Source organism: Danaus plexippus (genome assembly GCF_018135715.1).
Source record: "Danaus plexippus chromosome 13 unlocalized genomic scaffold, MEX_DaPlex mxdp_15, whole genome shotgun sequence".
Taxonomy (NCBI): Eukaryota; Metazoa; Arthropoda; class Insecta; order Lepidoptera; family Nymphalidae; genus Danaus; species Danaus plexippus.
The window spans coordinates 546,735-567,012 of record NW_026869849.1 but is presented as its reverse complement, the minus strand read 5'-3'; the positions used below and the strand labels follow the sequence as shown (position 1 = coordinate 567,012).

The window sequence follows — 20,278 nt, the reverse complement described above, 5'->3', positions numbered from 1 at the left end:
TGCATAAGTATGTTTTAATCTTTCCATCGTTATATTTGTATTAAAATTTAAAAAAACGGTCGTAACAATAGTTACACCATACTTACAATATTCAATTTCATATTATTATATAAATCATTTCATTTTGAGATAACTTCTTATCCTTTACGTTAAAATGAATCTCACGTAACGAACACGCTGCAACTGAAAGTAGGGCGTCCCTAATAACTTTTTAATTTGAACGAATGTTTCTCATTCCGGACTAAAGTTTGTTGATAAAATGTTTGAGGTCGATAAGCGAACTATCCCGAGGTGTGGACGGCTGTTTGTCTTCAATAACTCCTGACACGGTGAACACAACAGGAATTTATTATCGTTAAAGTTTTTTTTAATACGAAAACAACTGACGGAAATGTAAAATTGTGTATTTTAACAAATTATTTCGTTTTGTTAGATAAAAGATATTATTGTGAATATCAAATAAAGTCATAATGCATAATACAGTTGACGTGGTGGTGGTAAAATGGTTCGTAGGAGGACGGTAACATTCGTTTCCCGCGCTTTGTTGCGAGCTGTACGGTGACTGGAACTAGGAAACAATAGCACCACTTGCACATTGTTTGTGATTATTATGGAAAAATCACTCATTCAGGTAGGAATTTTAAACTGAACAGTTTAAAGGAAATAAAATATATTTTAAGGACATTATTAAATTAAAAATATTAAACGAAAAAAACAATTATTTTTTAGTGGTTTCATTAATGTGGTTCGAAATATAAGTATTTAATTTGTAAACCACGGCAATTGAAATTTTAAAATTTTGTTTTGTATTAATTTTGAAATATAGAATTGGGGTTAATCAAATTATATTCAATTGTAGTTTCTTGCCTTTTTTAGATCTTATATTTAATTTTAAACATTTTATATTATTTAAGTTTTGAATATTAAGAACAGTGAAAAATACTGCGGAATTATAACAGTTTTTAAATATTATCTTTGTTTATTTAGTTGTCTTTTTTTAAGAAGTTTTTTAACACGCTCTTATGAAATAAATCTCCTCGCGTAGATTATTTGCGAAAATGTTATTTTGAGGTTATCAATTATGATTATTCGAGTTTCTAAAAAAGTTACGTAAATATTTGCAATTAAAAATTATTTTGTCTTTTTTGGGTTCTTATTAAACATTTATTTATTTATTATTTATCAGTTCTAGACACATTTAAACAAAACGTTTAAAAAAAAAACAGTTCAAAAATCTATGAAGCGTAAAGACAATTGTGTAATTTGTTAAAAATTTGAATGTTTATCGCTACGGGTGTAGATAAACGAAGTGAATTTAACAAAACCGCGTCCGTTAGTCGTTTTACTATACTTTAAAATAAATCGTACTTAACGTTCGGAAATTAGTCAGTGCCAGGACGTTATAACCTACAGTACTTAAGGAGTATTACGATCGAGGTATTAACAAAAATATTGTTTTTAAACGTGCATCAATTCTCAAGTCTATTCATTGTGTTTGTTGTGAATAAATAATGTTTTTTTTTTTGTACACAACTTCAAAAACTATTGTACAAACTTCAACAATCAAGCGTCACACATCAGTTGCCGTCCTTCTGCATGACAATGCGTCAAAACATTACGTATTACGTACTTTACCGGTAATTGTGACCATCAGATGTTTATTATAGTTAATTACAAAAAAAAACATAAATTATGAGGACTTAAAAATATCCTTTATATAATAGTCAAGTTGAAGCGGACTTAGTATTCAATTAATTTGAACTTATATTTTGTTGTAACGAAACAGTTCGCAATAATTAGTTTAGCGCCATTTATCACAGAGTTCTAGTTACGATAGCGGATAATTTAATAGCGACATTGACTCTCACAAGGTTATTATTTACAAACCTTGTCCCGGTTTTCTCACGGATTTATTGTATCGTAACTTTTTTTATATTTTAGAAATTTTTAAGATATTTTTAATCGAATCTTGTGTGCCAGTTTTGAAACGTTCATGTTAAAGCTGGATACCTTAAATTAAATAAAAAAAATAATTCTAAAAGAACGCAAAGATATATTTGATAATGAGCCAATGTTTTATAAAAAAATTCAAATGTTTACATTGACGAGATAACTTTTTTAAAGAAAATATTAGCAGAAACCATTTCTTCTAATAAATGCTTCATTTGATATCCATTATAATTAAGAAAAAACAGTATGCTTATCTAGTTCTGCGTCTCTGCTACACACGAGGCGTCTCCCGTTCCTAAGTCAATAATACACGTTAATGCTATAATGTTAGGAGTTTTATACAAACTGTTCACGCTCCGCGTGTAGCGTGTCGATACTAAGCAGAATAAGGAGTGCAATATACAGTGCAGCAGATCAACTTATTCATTGCCAAAACGACTATTAACCATTTATTTGTAAATTAAAAAAAAAAAACTCAAATAAGAAACATACTTAAAAGGAGGTCTTATTAAAAAGATAACTAATGACTCCGCATCCAGCTGCGAGATAGAAAAACTATATTTTATTACTAATTATTATTTTTCAATACTTCTTTGATATTAGACAGACGGAACATACGCTTATGTATTAACTAGAACATAGAGAAATAGTCGATGGTATCCCAGCGTCTCATTCATTAATCTATAAAGAACCTGACAATCTTTTGAAAATCTTTCTTCTTTGTTTCGTCAGACCGTGAAATAAACTGATCTTATTTGTAGAGACATCTCTGTACATATCTTCACTACCTTAAAATTAACATATACTTACATTTTTGGTGAGAAGTAAAAAAGCAAACAAAAAAATAAAAATTAAATTTTATTATTTTCAAATAATATTATAAAATCAAATCAAATCATAACAATATAACCAATTGAAATATTTATTTTGGTAATAGTTAGTTATGTATAAGATCAATGCGAGATCGTTTACGTTCACCTGTGCATGACCGGCGACACACAACGACTCTTCCGCCGGAAGTGAAACAATCAGCGCCAATTTTATATAGCCCCATATTGTGTATCCACGTCGGATACCGATGTTTTCTAAATATGGTGCAGCAGACTTCTTAACGATTTAAATTTTAACCTATTTTTAAAATGGAGTAGAGCCTTGGTTTATTGGCGACCATTGACAATGGAGTGAGATTAGGAAAGACAGTCCCATCACTAAATTTTTATCCTAATCTGAAAGGCAATTTCATACTCAAACTCAATACTTAAATTGACAGCAAAACCCTTTTTTGTTTTAAATCATTCATTGAACTCGTTTTGGAAATTATGATTCTTTATTTAATAAGTGAAATAAAATACTTTTACATATCTATGAATGTTTAACTTACTCTTTAGTGTTGATTGGACTCACAATATTACGATAGTATGATACTTTTTTGTCCTCATGTCGCCATAAGAGTACGTCACACTAAGATAAAATGACCACCTAACGCTACAAAACTTACAAATCATAAGACCAAATATTGTAGTATTGGAGAATATATTTTAAGTGTAAACCATTGCATAAGTACGTATATTACTTACTTGTACTGAATGCGATTGTATGTAAGGAGTTTGAGTATAGAAGACCACATAGTAGAAGGTATGGCAAATTATTATATCCTACTTTGATTCCAGTGATGGGTTCCGCGTCCTCGTCACCAGCGGACGACCTGCCAGGCTTCGACCTGCGTCTGCCGGAGTCAGGGTTGAGGTTCAGCAGTCAACAGGTCAGGTCGCTGAATTCTTACGTCGACACCCTTTACGAGGAGGATCTCAGCGGTACGGTTTGATTTATACTTATTTGATTCAGATTTCAGCTTATTTGTAGAGAGGTCTTGTTTCTCCACTTCCTATGTATTGTTCATATTACGTACTAGTTTTAATTTTCTAAAGAAGTATATTGCTTGTACATTCTATATTTTCAAATCTTCTCAAGGTCGGATGTCTGTGGAGACGGAGGTGGCTATAGAGAACTTGGTCCAGAGAATAGTAGATGGAGCCGGTCAGAGAGATCCACGGTTCAGATGCTGTCATCTCATTGCGCTACATAGAGATAAGAAGGTTAGCAATCATCAAAATGTTACACAGGATAACATAGGATACGTTGTCTCTGAAAAGACATAAGTTATGTTTGCTTATATACATATATGTCATATGAAGACAGAATATTATTAAATAGTTTACATTTTGACAGAACGCAATTAATTATAATCTTGAATTAACTTCTAAATTCGTAGTAGAATCCTCTAAAATTTTATTTCATTCGTGGGATAAGACATTCATATACACGTACGTCCACGAACACAGTTTTATATTTCCAGCAGCTCCAATAACTCATTTCTTTGACTTAATCTTTTCATCATATTATGTCTTTCGTCATTCTGATCCTGTATCATTTAAAGTATGTTATAAAACTATTATTTTGCATTTCTTTTTAGATGCGTTCTCGTTCTTTGGAATACCTCGTTACTCTGGACTCTCTGCCTGTCCTGAACGGCTCTGAGGAGTGTCGCCTGGTGGAGGGTCCCGTGGGATTTGGGAAGATCAGACTCTCGGGCAAAGAAGCAGATAAGTGGGCTGAGTTCACTACTGCCAACGGATATTTGTGTAGGTATGTAAAGATCATAAAATAAGAAAAAAATCTAATAAGTAATAATGACGTCATTGTGATAAGACTTTTTTTGGGTTAAATTATACTAACCCAAAAAAAAGGTATTTTTATGTGAAAGCAACTATTTTGGGCTATCTTAACATTATAAATGCTTGCAGCAGACAAATAAAATTGTTATTTATGGAACAAGAATGTTAGAATTTTCATCCGTAGGTTTTTCTTCTTTGACATAGCGTAACATTATACAAGAAATTAATTATAAAGGCAGAAGCAATTTTTTTTAAATAAAAAAAATTTTGGACAAGGTTTAGAGTTCACAAAAAAAATATATACATTTTAATTATTCTTTGATGAAAACTACTAAGAAATAAGTTACAAAAAGATGAGAAATTTTGATTCCGTAAATAAAATGTAATAAAACTAGTTTTTGCACGCGACTCCATCCTCGTGAATATTAGAGTTGCGTTCAGAGAGAGGTATGTACAGTTTGCTAAAACATTACATTTAGTAACCTACGTTGCAGCTTTTTGAATTTAAATAACCTAGATAACCTGGGTCCAGGCGTTTATGAGTTCAGTGACATACACGCGTACTGTGGAATTATATATATAAATATATAAAACAGTATTGTAGATAACTTCAAACAGAACCGAAAAATGTGGGGCAATATGTGATTTAGTATTTACTATTCAAAACACAGCTAAACTTGTCTTGATATTGGCCGTCACTAAAGATAAGCTGTTTATCAGTACCAAATATATTTTCACATGTTCTCCATAAACAAAGGATTATTTTCTATGGACTAAGCAATTGACGATAGACCACTTTAAAAAACATTCTTCCTTTATTTTTATTTCATAAGCACACGTTTAATTCTATAGTTTATATAAACGTTAACAAGTCTTATACTCTCTATGTAGAGACAAGTTGGTAGAGCGCTGGGTTCAGTTGGTGGCGAAGGGTGCTTGCGCCCGAGGCGGAGGAGCCTCCAGGGCTATGAGCGCTCGAGCTGCTGCACACGCAGCGCCTGGAGAATACTGCTATATAGAGAAAGGTTAGGATATTTGTCTAATATTTGAAAAAAAATATTATAACACATTCTTTGGTAGAAACGTTTAATGTTTATATATTTAGATTTGGTTTTGTCTATTATAAGCTTTTGATAGAAACTCACAAAAATAAAATAATAACTTAACACATGACTATGACGTCCATACTCTACACTTAAAGTTTCCAGTAACTCGTTCGTTCATTACTTATCATGTTGTTATTGATTGTGCTATTATGTTCAGACTCTCCTAGGCGAGGGTTGTCAATGAAAACATTTAAACGTTGGGAACAAGTGGTAAGCGTACTACATGTATGTATGTTCAGGAGAATTTATAATAATATAAGGTTTCACTTATTTCTATGAATATTAATTAAAGAAAACAGTTTCAAACTCACTTTAAACAGAGTTCGTGAATCAGTGCCAGAGACAGAGGTCGGCAAAGTAGGAACCAATGAGCCAAATAACAAGACAACAATTTTGTCAAAAATTGAGAGGAAAACTTCTTGTTTAATTAACTACACTCTAGTAAAGATATTTATTGGTGAACTATGTGGTTGCATTTCCTTGGAAAGTTTCAGTGAGTCAGGTTTGTATGGTAAGCATGCCAAGTTCCAAGCCAAAGATTGAAAAATAATGTCGTATAAATATATAACTGAAGAGGGAAATAACATGCCCAAGCTTTTTCTATCAGTCGGAACAATCAGGAATATTGTTCCAAGCGTTGAAAATGTTCATGTCTACCTCCTCCAGGTCATTCAAAGCAGACCTAGGTTGTGAACTAAGATCACATCTTGCCTACATCGGTATTTTAAATTCAACACGTATTTTCTTGTTTTTCAATTACAGCAAAGTGACTTTAAAGTGGGAAAATAAATTAATAAAACATCAAGTGGATTTTTGACAAATGCCCAAGTTGTTCTGGTATATTTAGCTTCCTTAAACCTGATGATAAATGCTTCCCTAATATCTAAAATTATTGTTTTTAATAGTTTTTTATAAATAGTGTAACAAATTTTAATGAATTTTTTTGACGATTCAGCTAAACAATGTTTCGTTTTTAAAATCCTGAACAAAAATAACTTACTTTCGAAAGCTAAATAACTTCTTCTAAGGTCGAAAACATAAAATATTCTTTCCTTTGTAGTTTATGATTTTGTTGACAAGCAACGTCATCAAAGGAAATATTTGTTTTGTTTCCACTGATCGTCTGTTAGTACGTCTTTTTGAAAATAATAATAAGACATGAATCAGACAAGAGCTAAATTTTGCGTTGTATCATTTACACTGGACTCGTCTACTGATGAACAGAACCAGTTCCAGGTATTCGATATCCTGGCTGCTTATATCCAAACTCTTTAACTCTATTCGTAATATCTGCTTTGTTTTACAAATCCTGAAATAAGCTCTTCGGATGCATTTACATATTTTTTAGGTGTTCGTCTGTGTACGGTTTTCCTATCTTAGCAACCCTTTAGATAGAAACTAAATTTTGCTGTGTTAATACTGCTGGAAGATTGCAGCCAGTATATGATGGCTCTTGATTCTATTGAAGTTCCTCAACTGCTGCCTACCTGGCGTCACCAGTAGGAAATTTAGTGTTAAATGACGAGTGCTTTTTTGGAAAGTATGTCTCAAAATTTGTCTTTATGTTATGACCGAATTTCTCCTCACAATTAATACATGTCGGAAGTCTAATAAAGTTTGAATGAAAGCAGAACTCTCGGTCCACTCAACTTTAAATTGCTGGTTCTCAACTTATATTTTTATTTGCTTCTTGATAGTCATGTTAATTGGGTTGCTAATAAAAATATTCCAAATATATTTTTTCTATAGCCATCAGTACTAAATTATCATTAATAAATTATTAACAATATAAAATAATTAAAAAATACATTTCCATTTAAAACATCTTAAATTTAAGTGTAAAAGCTTTTGGTACATTTATAACATTTTATAAATATAAAAATTTTAATTTTTCAAAAAATTTAATTAATCAATGAGTGCTCTGAACGGATCATGCGTAACTGCACTAAAAGGAGTTGTTTCCTAAACTTTTTATTTCATTAAAAATGGAAGAGAACTACTAACAATTTGACAAAAGTAGATGTTATCGAAAAATCGACAACGAATTTTGTAACGGAACCACATACATACATGGCCGGCGTATTATAATCTTATAAAATATCTGAAAGAATTACCGTTAGCTTGAAATATGTGACGTTAAATAATATAGGATAACCGAAGAGACGGCGGATAAAACAAACCTTTACAGGAACAAATCCAGTCGCTAGCTGCCAGTGGCTTGTGTTTACGTTTATGGAAATTGATAACATTAAACTCGATGTCTTTGGTATTTTTAACAACAATATAACATATTAATTACATATCTATCATTTAATAAAAATTATATATGATATCGATTAACAAAACACCTTTATTTTCTGACCAAGTTGTTTTGGAAATGATGATATTATTTTTCTTGTATATATTGTCTTCCATGGATAGTTTTGTGAAAATCGCACTCAAGGAGCTGAGGAGTGATTCTGGGCATTGAGATGGGCTATAACTAACACGCAATAACATTAAAATGTCGCTACAATTAATATGTTTTACAATACGGGTTACCGCGGACGAACTACTTTACCCACAGTCCACAATATTCGAGCTGTAGTTAATCGCTGCAGAACTTTCCACAAAGCTATTTAAAACTGGCTCGTGAAATGTCCCAGTTGAAAACACAACACAAATTCGTTTGAAAGTTTGTTTACGTCACGTTTGAAAACTCATACATTTATTCGTTGACTCTGTTATTTGTTTGCCTAAAATTAATAAGTTACTTATTATAGTTATGTAAACCACGAAACACTTAAAGTTTATTACATTTTATAAGCATAATTTAACAACAAATAACTACAGCAGACAAGACAAAGACTTGCGTTTTAAAATATGGATCGTATAGGGTAGTTAACGGGTAGTCCAGGGCTCGTAGAGATTCTGTAACAAAAGGTTTTCCCCAATTAAAGTAGGTCGTAGTGAAAAAACTCCAGAATCGTATGCTAAACCTCTGTTCGTTTTCACCTTCTACATTATGTTTAATTATTCTTTCCTTATACCAGTAAGTTATCAGGCCTCCAGTGAGCGCAGGTTGGCTATAGTGGAGGGGGCCTCGTGGGTCATGGTCCGTGTGGGTCCGGGACAGGACGAGGCCAAGATGATGCTGGCAGCTCGTGTCGCTGGTTGCAGCGAACATTCCTACACTACTAGAGTACCATTGACACACCCTCTCGCGTTGCTGCATTATACCGCTGCTCAGCATGTGAGTTTATGGATAGCGGATTTCTTTGTAATACCATTATTTTATGATAGCAAAAGAGTAATTTACATTTTATAATAGTTTAGATAAGTCATGACATGTAGTTTTTAGGGTTACTACGCAGCAGCCGTGGGTCCGCCTACATCTCTATCGATAGCAGATCGCAGCGCCACGTGGCAACTGTGGAATCCGACCCTGGAGGCCACGTTAGATGGACACTTCTCAGACCAGTCCACGGTGGCCAGGATAGCTGGAGCCCTAAACAGTTTAGTGGACAAAATGAGAGAGGGCTGTTTTCAGGTAAATGCGGCGTGAAATCCAATCTCTCTAAAGTTGTACGTGGTAGTAAGCAGTAACAATATTATAAAGTTGGTGTATGAGTCTTCTTAATAAGTTCCTTGATTTTCTTTAAGGGTTCCGCTCATCTTTTGAGTCGCTACAGCGCTAGTTGTGCTCTTCGTCACCGTCTGCAGCGCTGTGCTGCTATGAGAGGTGTCTCGTCATTGTTGCCCGCCGCTCATGCAGCTCATCACTTGCTCATTGTTCTAGACAAGTGAGAGACTCACTGCGTTTTAAATACACAAATGACTCTTTACTTTACAAGACAAGACGTCAATTTTATTTTTGTTATTTATTATAAGGACTCGATGGTTTTTTACGTGTTTCACATTTAAGTTATGTTGTCTGTGTTATTAATACTGTAATAATATATGTGTAACTAACTATACATACTCGTATGCTGCATTCAGGAGATAAATCTCTATGAGGGAGGTTGATTATAATGTGCAATGTTATAAGACCTACGATAGTTCGTCACACTTTGTATATGGTATACTCATTTCGTGTAATAACACGCAATAAACATTACAAAAAAAATTGTATAAACGGCCTCACATAGGTAGGGAGGAACGATTCAAGACGGCAACTGTCCTATTGTTTAGCGAAAAATGATGATAATCTTAATTGCCTCTTCTGTTTAAGCACACTGCTTACTGGCCTTCTCTATCCTACAGTCTGCTCCACCTGTATGAGCGCGGCGGACCCGCAGGGTTTGTGTTTTGGTGGGCACGCGAGGCAGGGGCGCGGCGCGGGACGAGGGATGCTGGGGGCAGGGAAGATGCTACTGCTATCAGGAACTGTCTCATGTACCTACACAGAGTGGCTGGTAAGTGAACTTAATGAATAAGCATGTCAGTAGGTTTTCGGTGACGTCAATTATGTGGAATCCACGTAAGATTTTGTTAATATGCTATTTTATGTTTAATGTAATATTTATTGATAAATCAACGACGTCAATCAGTTACTTAAAAAAATGTAAAATATATACCTAATTAATGAATTGTATCCGATGTGAAAGACGCGTTACAAGCTTTCAGCTTCAGAAGCTCATTCATATCGAGTCGCTCCTCTCAAGCAAGTATTATTTTAACTTTAGTTTCGAGGTATGTAACTCGTATCCAATGTTCACATCATAAATGTAACTACAAAGTCCAAGTTTAAAAAGGCCTTTTGTCAGTTGGCGAAGAGATTCCTCAGACACCGTCAGAGAAGTTGGAGCTGGCGCTGTGTGGACGGGTGAGAGGCAGGGGACCGGGGGGTCCAGGGGGACCAGGGATGAGAGACCCCGGGACGGTTGGAGGAGGCTTCTCCAAAGTACATTTAGTGTACTTGGCTAGAGTCGCAAGAGAATTGCTGGTGTGCAAGAATATGATAAATTATGTAAGTTGATAAGAACTGATTATGAAACAGTAAATTTAGCGATTAAATTATATTCTTGAGATATTTCGACAATCGAAAGGCAGGAAATTACAGAAGTAAATTGTTTATCTGATGGTACATAGCTACCATTACCTGAGACTACTGATATATTTCTCGGTGTAATAAATTCCTATTGATATTTCAAAGAAATGGAATGATAGAATTCTTGAACTTTCACTCTTTCAAAGGAAGTACCTTCAATAGGAACATCCAGTTGATTATTCACACGAGGAACAGTTAAGTTCCAACACCACGTTACTGACGAGATTATACTATGAAAAAAATATATCAGTCAAATATCTCTGTCTTTCTGAAATGATTTATTTCCCAATAAATGTCTTATAGTTTCCTCTTTACTTAGATGTATGAGATCTTATATTGTCGTGACAAAATACGGTATCTTTGTGATTTGCCAGTTGCCCTGTTTCTGTGATTGCTTCTTAATTGTGTTGACAATAAATATCTAAATTAATAATCCGGGTGTTCAGAAACAAATTAAAATACGCATCGCCTGTAAATTCTATCAAAATATACACAACGCTATCTTTGGGTGCCAGCTCATATTACTTCTTTGGCAACTTATAATTTACCACTTTTAGCTTTGGCGTGATCGTAGGCTAAATTCAAAATCAATAGCTTTCTATGCGTCGACTTATAGGATGAACCCGGCGCCTTCCGTCCTCAGCTTAACCAGCCGACGTCTGTCCCCCTAGAAGGCGTGGAACACCTCGTGCAGCTATTGGCCGTGATGCTGGACCAGGCACGGGACCTGTACCTCTGGGATCGGAGGACGGCCGACGGGAGTGACCCTCAGCTGGCCGCTTACAGGTTTGTGTGCCGCAGTAACGTTTAAATTATATAAGCCGGATGCGATACTGTCTGTGCCCGTGACTTTGACCGTGAGGAATATTTATTAAAAACATAGAATATCTTATACAAAGAAGCTGTTCTCAATCTTATTGAACTTAAGGTTTCACACCTGACCTTCAACATAATATGTCATTAGATCAAGTGTGCACGTTCGTCCGCGTTTCATTGTAGAACTGTTGCTAAGCAAAGTCAATATATTTTATGAATCCCACCTCGCACGTCACGCTTCTTGTTCCTCTTCACTGTCAGCGCTGCTTTCAGGAAAACGGTTAAGTAGCTTTGAAATCGTTGTCGTTACCAGAATCTTCTAACTCACAATTCAGAGTCATTTGTCAGTGACATTTCTACTTCAAATTTATAAAAAGAAATTTTACTGTACTTTTTTTTTTTGGTTTCGGAAGGATTTTTCTCATTGGATTTTGATTTAGCTTTCCACTTATTTGGCTCTATGTCATCAAACGTCAAAATATCTTATGGGCTATATATATATATATATATATATATATATATATATTATTGTCCCGGATTTCCCTGTAACTACAACAGAGCTTATAGATGGAGATGTCAGTTGGACACCGAGGACTTCTTTAAATCTACTTCGTGATTTTCTCTTTGAAACCAAATTCCGTTTAAAAACTATCAAATGAAATAATTATAACTAAAATACAAAAGTATGAGCCGTCGGTGTACAGAAACATACGTAGCGATAATAAACACAGTAATATCAGTGTATATGTAATGTTAACAAAAAAAAAAAACTTCGAAACAATTTTTAATCTGAAACACAAGTTTTAATGAAAGTGCATTGTGTTGTAATAAATTATCGTTTTAAAATATTTTATCTGTTGCCTTATATTCAGACGAGCGGCGTGAGCATCATTTAACATCTGCGTGGAAATTTAATTTCGATGCACGCTTTCAATGTACGCACGTTTTACCAGAATTTATTTTTTCGTGTAAATTAATTTTGTAAAATTTTTAAACTACATTATGTTGGTTAGATGTAAAATATTTTGTCGTCTTCATACCAACGTCGAGTTTAATATTTAATTATTATTTTTTATATTGTAATCGCGTTATATTATCGGATGTGATCGAAAACTTTAAATTCTCAATACACTCGTAATAATAACGGTAATTTATGCTCTCGAGCGACTATTTAAGCTGTCACCTCGTGCTTCGTCTCGTGTCTCGTCTCGCGGCTCGTACGCGAGTGTCAATCCCGGGTAATAGTTTTGTGGCCATTGAGTTCAACTTACCCACACAGACAATGATCATATTGTATATTTAATATTCGTATATTTTTATCAAAGTTTTCCTTAAATTTTAGTAAAGTTTAGTTGATATGGAACAGGTGAGGAGGAATGATATATAGAGGTAGTATAGCTACGGGAACTCACTAGCTATTTCGGGACGTCGCCCATCGGCGCCGTGGCTTAGTTGGTTAAAGCGCCTGTCTAGTAAACAGGAGATCGCGAGTTCGAATCTCGCCGGGGCCTAGATGAAGCATTGCCACTTTTTACATAAAATTAACAATTTTCTTCCCATGATATAAAATATTCAACCACGAAGTCGTAACCGTTAAGTTAATTTACAGTCAGTATTAAGTTCTCAGAGATATCAGAAGCTTAAAGAGATAGTTTCGTTCCTTACCTTTCTCAGAACATTCCTGAGCAATATTAAAGACGTCTCATATAATTATCGACATTACAACTAATTTAGTTATAATTTTAATAGATAGGAATAATAGTCAAAAGATTATTAAGTTCGAACAAGCTCGTAGACGTTTGAAGTAATGTTTGGAGCTTCGCAGTATCGCCTTTTGTTTGAGAAATTTTGTTACACTTTTCTCTTTTTATCAAAATAGAATGAATTATAAAATATTTGAATTATTTCAAAAACGATACCTCACATCACCAGTTTGATTTTAAAATAGACTGCTCTTTTAAAATATTTTAATTAATTACATTATTTTAATCATTAATAAAAAAATATTTCAATAGGAACATTAGAGTTAGCAATTACAAGTGGTACAACTTGTAAGGTAAATTATATAAAAAAATTCTCTGGAATTATTTATAAGTCTGTAGAGAAGACTCCGTTAAGATATACGTTTGGATAACAAGTAAAGCAGCTCTTCTTGACGGAATATGGATCCTAAATATTTATTGATCACCCTTTCTTTATTTTTACTGTTTTTTTTTGGTTTTATAATTACTTACTTATATTAAGTATCCTTTTTAATTTTTTCTTCTACATCTAAATTAATTTTGTTTTATTTCTGGCCAGCCCCTTAACTTTTTGTAGTCTCAGTACATCCCTAAGGTTAAGCTTGCTATTGAGCAACATTCCTATGACGAGTGCAAATAACATAAATGAATTAAAAAAAATATAATTCAATTTATGTTATCCAAAGATCTAAGAAGTGGAGCAAACTGAAGGATTATTATGACGCGTCGTCCGCGTACCTCATCGACGCCGTCCGCAGAGACCCTGAGCTGGTCCGCGAGGATCTGTCGGACGAGCTCACAGTCATGAGACATGTCATCAGCTGGCTGCAGAAAGGTAAGAGCTACATGATGGAACAAACTAGTCTGTCTCCTAGAATTAAAATTCGATAGAATCTGAACCGGAATCGAATCCACAGCCTCTGGAATATTCAATTTCAGTTTCTTAACTGAATTCATATGTATTTGTGTCCTGATGTGTGTCGCCATCATACAGGTGCGAAGGAAGATAAGAAGTACTTGGGGCCGGTGTTGAAGCCCTATCTACTCCAGCTACATACCACAGCTGTCGAGAACTCCTGCTTCCTCGAAGGCTTCGATGTCAGGAGGAGTTCATCTGAGTTGGATGGTTTGAAGGAGTACTGCAGGTCGGTGCTGGACGGCAAGGACGCGGGGGAGGGACTGCTACTGGCGGGGGCCAAGTACGGGTGGGCCAGGGTCATGGTGGAACTGGTGAACAAATATCGACACTCAGGTTGGTGTGAAATTTTGACTTTAATAACTTAAGATTTACAGTTTAGTGTTTAATGTACGAAGTATCTCTGACAGAAAAATTATACTGAGTCATCTGGAGGTAGGTTGAATGTATACATTGGTTTAATGAGACATGTATTATCCGCACTGAAGTATTTTTTTCCTTAGGAGTAATTTTGTTTTAAAATTCAAACTATATCTTTGAACAATAACAGTAGAACAGTTCATAATAAATAGCGGCTAATGACATGATACCCTTCAAATTACTGTTTCAGTTCAAAACGGAAGCTAGGTTGTGATCTAGAATGTAATCCCTCGGGAGTGTAAGCTGACTCTGGTTCTATCCAGGAACACGTTAGCGTTTTAACCATCGTAACTTGATCTCCGAGTTTGTTTCTATGAAAAGGTTTTTTAATAATCATGAACTTAATACCATGTAACTGAAGCTCAGGATTTAGAAGAAAATTTAACTGAATTTTATTGTGTTTTTTTTTGATAAGTTAGAAAATGCATCTATATTATCTTAATATAACTATCCTTCTATTCAACCCCAACCGTTTTAAACTGACACTCACAATAAGAAAAAGCTTCTTGTAATTTTCATGATATAAAAATTTCTTAAAAGAATTTCCGCCAGCATAGTTTTTATATTACAAAAGATTACACTAAAAATAGTTGAACAGTCATTTACATTCATAGCGGTGTGTGTATGTGAGGCGGAGCGAGTCCGCGCAGAAACTACCGAGAGGTTTTGTGTTTAAATATTAATTTTATATATAAAAAGTAATATACAAGAATGATTTCTTCGTTGCAGTTAAATTAAAAGAATGAAATCAAATACTGAGATGTGGAATCTCTTAGAGTGACATCTCGTTTACCAACAATTAAATACAAAAATATATCCTCTAGCCTGTTAGTTATTTTGTATGACAGTAATATTATAAACAGTAAGGGAGCGTTTGAAAATATTTAAATAAATAATTACTGTATCTTAATAAAATAGTATTTTTCTTTTTGTTTTTAACAGCACCGAAGTAAAGGTATTATATTTTTTTATGTTAATTAATGAAAGTGCCACTCCATTGTACTCAGGGGAATGGCGGGAGAAAATTTGAGGGCTCAACTTTCACTTGAAAAGGTCGAGGCAATAAAAGAGAAACTGTCTCACAAAAGAGACAACCCTACCGCGAAAAAACATTATTGTTTCTTGTTTCATAAAGGAATTTGAATAGAAAGGGATTCGGATTCCTCAAATAATTTATACAGAGTTCATTTGTATTTTTGTTTTAAATATTATTATTTTTTTGAACAAATTTAGTATTCTCTTCAACGTTTTCGTCAAACTTTATTATTACGAAGTCTTTAGCGCGGGTTGTTTTGTAAGGATTTGTGAGGCAAGATGTCTACTTTCTGCTCATTTATCTTCCGTAGACTTCCGCGTAGTGTTTCCGACGGGCGACGGTCTAGCTGTGTCGTACGTCGTGAAGTTACCTCCCAGAGAACGTTCTCAACTCACTCTAAGCAGACGCGACAAGGCCGAAGCCAAGCTGCGGCTGGCTCGGCGATGTGTGCTGGCTGCCTTCAACAACGTTATGATCGGAAGGTGGGTCCATCAGTATGAGGAAGAAATGAAAAAAACATTAAAAATATAAGAAATCTCTGTTTGGAGGCATTAACGAAATGAAAGCGGTATTTTGTTGTCAGACAGTAAACATTTCAGAATAAGAATAATAAAACTCTATAATAATCTAGAATTCTAGAAGTACAATAACAACAATATGATGTATCCAGCAGTTCGACGTACATAAGTATATATCTCCAAAGACAAAGAGTAGCTTAGCGGTTATTATTATTTAATTCTACTGATTCAGAAAACCAGATCATAACATATAACACTCTTACAAACAACATTAGAATTGACTTTTTTAAAATTAATATTCGATGCAATTCCACTTACTAATTTATTAAATTTGCACAAAACTCTAATTTTAAATTAATAACTTTCAACTATCTCCATTTAAACTTATCGTGAAAAGAAATCAGAATATAACACAAATGAAAGATTTAAACACACAGACAATCTACTAAGGACTAACCTAATACACCAACGCGCGTTACGAGCGAAGTAAGAGTCCTGATGTCCTCTGACAACTGCTTATATGTCGTTCGAGCCTCTCCTACCCTCTCATATTCCTACAACACATATTTTATTAAAAAGACAAATGAAAATCAAAGCTTTTGTAACTACCTGTAATCTTTCACGACATCAAATGTCTCACGTGTTATATTTTGATTAATGTTATGTGTGTAATGCGTAACGTGCATGTGACAATATGTGATAATTTACACTTTTATGGACTCCGATATCACGTGTCAAAATAATATGAGATAAACATTTGTATGCCAAACGTGTACAGTGGACGAGAAATAAAAGGAATATGTGGCTCTATTGAACGAAGTTGACAAGTTTAACTAAAGAAAACATATTTTAAATACCGATATACTTTGTGGTCGTATTAAATGTCCGTAGTTTTGTTTGTTATGACGTGAAAGTTAGTACTGAAATATACAAAAATTATACAAGAATTAAGAATATTTAACTGTTTCCTTGATAGAAATATATCTTTGTAATCAGATCACAGTCCAAAATGTGTCGTTACGAGAGTACAGAGGAGATCCTTGCCAGTGTCAAAAACGGCAACTACTGGAGAAACCATACGAAACCTGATGTTATTCCGAGTAGTCAAGCCCCGGCTCTCGAGCAGGCCAGGGTGAGACGAAGGTCCCGCCGGAGTAGACCGGTTACAACATACGGCTTCCCGGAAATCACGATAACAAATCAATCAGATAGCAAAACATTAAGGAGGAAGTATCACACCTTGAAGAGTCTAGTTTACTCGGAGCCGGTGGAGAGCATAAAGGAAATGAAGGAGAGACCGCAGTCTGCCGGGTCTACTGTCAGGAGTAAAGAGACTTTGAGTAGACCGACCATACTGGAGACATTAGATTTTATCAACAGTGTGAAAGATGCTTTATCTGGTAAGTTACAATAGCTTGAAAATGAATATATCTCCAAGAAAATTTTAGGTTCCTTGTTATAGCTTACCTATGTTACTGTATTTGCACAGTATATTATGTTATCTTGAAGTTGCTTTATATTTGGTTTGGTTTGGTTTCCTCATCACCCAGTGGAGGAATCAGGAGCGTCAGATGTCGAGGAATCATCGTGGTCGGCTCGCGACGAGTGGGTTGTGTCCCGGGCCAGCCCGCTGGGTGTGATGATGTCACGGGGGGGAGTCCTGCATCTCGCACTAGGGGATCTGGTGCCCGCGATGCTGCACGCGGGGAAGTTTTCGGTCAGATACAAGATATATCATGTGAAATGTATTTTGATGTATAATGTGTTTCAGTGAAGACATCTGTGTTTGTGGTTCACAGACTCTACAGGAGCTATGTCCGCGCCTGGGACCCGCGAGTGAGGGTGCATTGTTCGCTCTCCACCGTCTGGCGAGGGCTGCGAGGGCGAGGAGCGCGGAGAGACACACAGAGTGAGACCCACGTATTGTAAACATATACACACACACACACACACACACAATCACACACGCACACATTGCTTGTAATAAAACAGTGAAACAAGATAAACATTATAAACTAAACTTTAAGTAAATATAGTCTTATATAAACAAGATTTTCGTAAGCAATACAAGTAATATTCAGCGTACTCGTCTTTCAGATCTTTTTATTCCGTCGTCACCGCAATGTCTCTCTTGTTGGTATATTGTTATTGCTCTGACTACGCTCCTCCCACTAGAACTCTCACTAACATCAGCTGTCCCGTGTTGTTACACGTAAATATAATTTAACCCAAGCCAGTTTATTTACAGTATAATATTTGTCATTAACCCAGTGGTTATTGCGTAAACAAACATTAAACTTTATTAGCACGATGATAAGACTTATCAGTTACCTATGTTATATATTTCCTATAGTACATGGAGGCTCCCTGACCGCGAAGGTCCCCCGGAGCCCCCCCAGCGATACCGCGCGCGGTCCCCCGACCACGTGACCGACGACGAGACCCCTCCGCCCCTCCCCCCACCACCACCACGTTACAACGATAGACAGGTGAAGTCTCTGTTCTCTTATACAATTTAGTATAATTTTCACATAAGACTCATCCGATACTGACTCGTAAATGTATTGAACAGGATTGCTATACGAGAATAAGATTTTCACGAGTACACATTTAAATGAATCTAAGATTTTCGGATATACTACGCGTTTTTTTTAAATATTTTATACAAAATACTCTCGACATTTCGCTTCCGTAACAGCAACCATCATTACGGACAGACGAGATGATTTTTTTTAATCAACTAAAAACGCGTAGCATATCCGAAAATCTTGTTTTTTTTTAATCATCACCAGCCTCAGTATCCTGACTTCACGCCCAAGCCGCTCCACACGGACCGGCTGGACCTGTCCCGGCTGACTCTGAACACCAACCAGAGCTTCACCGGGGTCATCAACCCGCTGTACGACATCAGGCTGCCCAAAGACAGCTTCAGCGTGAAGCGCACCAAGTCCATAGGGAGGAGTCTGAGCACCAGGAGCCTCGGCATAGACATCCCTCGATACAACCTGGACCTGGGGCTCAGGAAACGGAACGACGTCGCCACCGCCCTCGGCGACACCACCGGCGAGACCGGGCTCGACGTTAAGAACAGTGCGTACCAGAAATACACGATCTCCGGCGTCGTCGGGGACTCCTACCGGCAGAGCAGGGCCACCATAGACTAGCTCACCCGCACAGATTAAACATATACTATAGCCATTTAATGTACAATCATAATGCTATGTTCTTGTTTATGTTTACCTTTGTTACGGGTTGATATTTAATAAATCCTGTTTGTTGTATGTCGTGTTTATTTATTTTCGCTTTCTTTGCAAGTGAATTATATGTCAGAGTTCATAATTAAAGCTACTTTTAATTACCGGCTGCTGAGAAATGTTATTAAAGAAACGAGAACGCAGCCGTAATAGCATCATAAAGACTATTGATTTATATATATATATATATATATATATATATATATATATATATATATATATATATATATATATATATCGGCGCTAGCAGCTTCAATGACGGATGCAACATGAAAATAACTCAAGACTGGCATCAATTATTATAACAACTTATTGGTCATCGTTACTATTGTTAAAAGTAAAACGAAATCAAAGAGAATAGAACTATGTTTGAATTCTGGTATAAATATGACGTCTGGACGCACGACAGCGGACGGCAGAGTTCAGCGAGTGCGGATCATAAAGAATGTGATTATGAAGAATCTTCAAGAAATACAAGAACATTTAGAAGAATTGAAGTTTCATTTTAAAATATCTGGAACGTACTGAAACAAGTGACATTAGTGACGTCAGCGAGGCTTGCGTCCTGTCTTTAAAACAATGAATTTGTAATAAATCCGATATAAATATATATATATATAGTCACTTTGAGAAAAATAGTTCAAATTATATATATATATATGTGTATATATAACTTACAACACTTACAGCCTTAACAGTGCACATTAATATGAAAACTTCTTTGTTATGAATGGTAAATTTTTATTTTGTCAATATCGTTTATAAAAGTAACTCGAACTGGCATCCGTACGTCACGATATAGACGTAACGGACACC

At 35.2% G+C, this 20,278-nt stretch overlaps 1 protein-coding gene and 1 non-coding gene across 5 annotated transcripts; both read left to right on the top strand.

Annotated features, from left to right (window-relative positions):
• Positions 1–483: 483 nt before the first annotated feature.
• On the top strand, positions 484–19,489 carry LOC116770231 (uncharacterized). Of its 4 annotated transcripts, none has more exons than XM_032661617.2 (19): positions 484–631; positions 3,621–3,764; positions 3,922–4,046; positions 4,424–4,596; positions 5,517–5,650; positions 8,764–8,963; positions 9,072–9,260; positions 9,374–9,513; positions 9,974–10,125; positions 10,477–10,679; positions 11,377–11,546; positions 14,005–14,153; positions 14,313–14,570; positions 16,001–16,172; positions 17,205–17,608; positions 17,759–17,925; positions 18,008–18,117; positions 18,562–18,697; positions 19,001–19,489. In XM_032661617.2, the coding sequence occupies exons 2-19, from the start codon at positions 3,623–3,625 to the stop codon at positions 19,370–19,372; spliced, it is 3,396 nt and encodes a 1,131-aa protein (XP_032517508.2). In that variant the 5' UTR covers positions 484–631; positions 3,621–3,622; the 3' UTR covers positions 19,373–19,489. The 4 variants fall into 4 exon arrangements, with proteins under 4 accessions (XP_032517508.2, XP_032517509.2, XP_032517507.2 ...); XM_032661618.2 differs by having other exon boundaries at positions 10,465–10,679; positions 11,404–11,546; XM_032661616.2 differs by having other exon boundaries at positions 10,465–10,679.
• On the top strand, positions 13,014–13,087 carry Trnat-agu (transfer RNA threonine (anticodon AGU)). The gene has a single exon. It is a non-coding gene; the product is annotated as a tRNA-Thr (tRNA).
• Positions 19,490–20,278: the final 789 nt, after the last annotated feature.

Coding starts and splice junctions, on each gene's coding strand:
- LOC116770231 (XM_032661616.2), top strand. CDS start 3,623: ATGGGTTCCGCGTCCTCGTCACCAGCGGACGACCTGCCAGGCTTCGAC. Junction 18,118..18,561: donor AGCGCGGAGAGACACACAGA/GTGAGACCCACG, acceptor TATTTCCTATAG/TACATGGAGGCTCCCTGACC. Junction 18,698..19,000: donor CACGTTACAACGATAGACAG/GTGAAGTCTCTG, acceptor AATCATCACCAG/CCTCAGTATCCTGACTTCAC.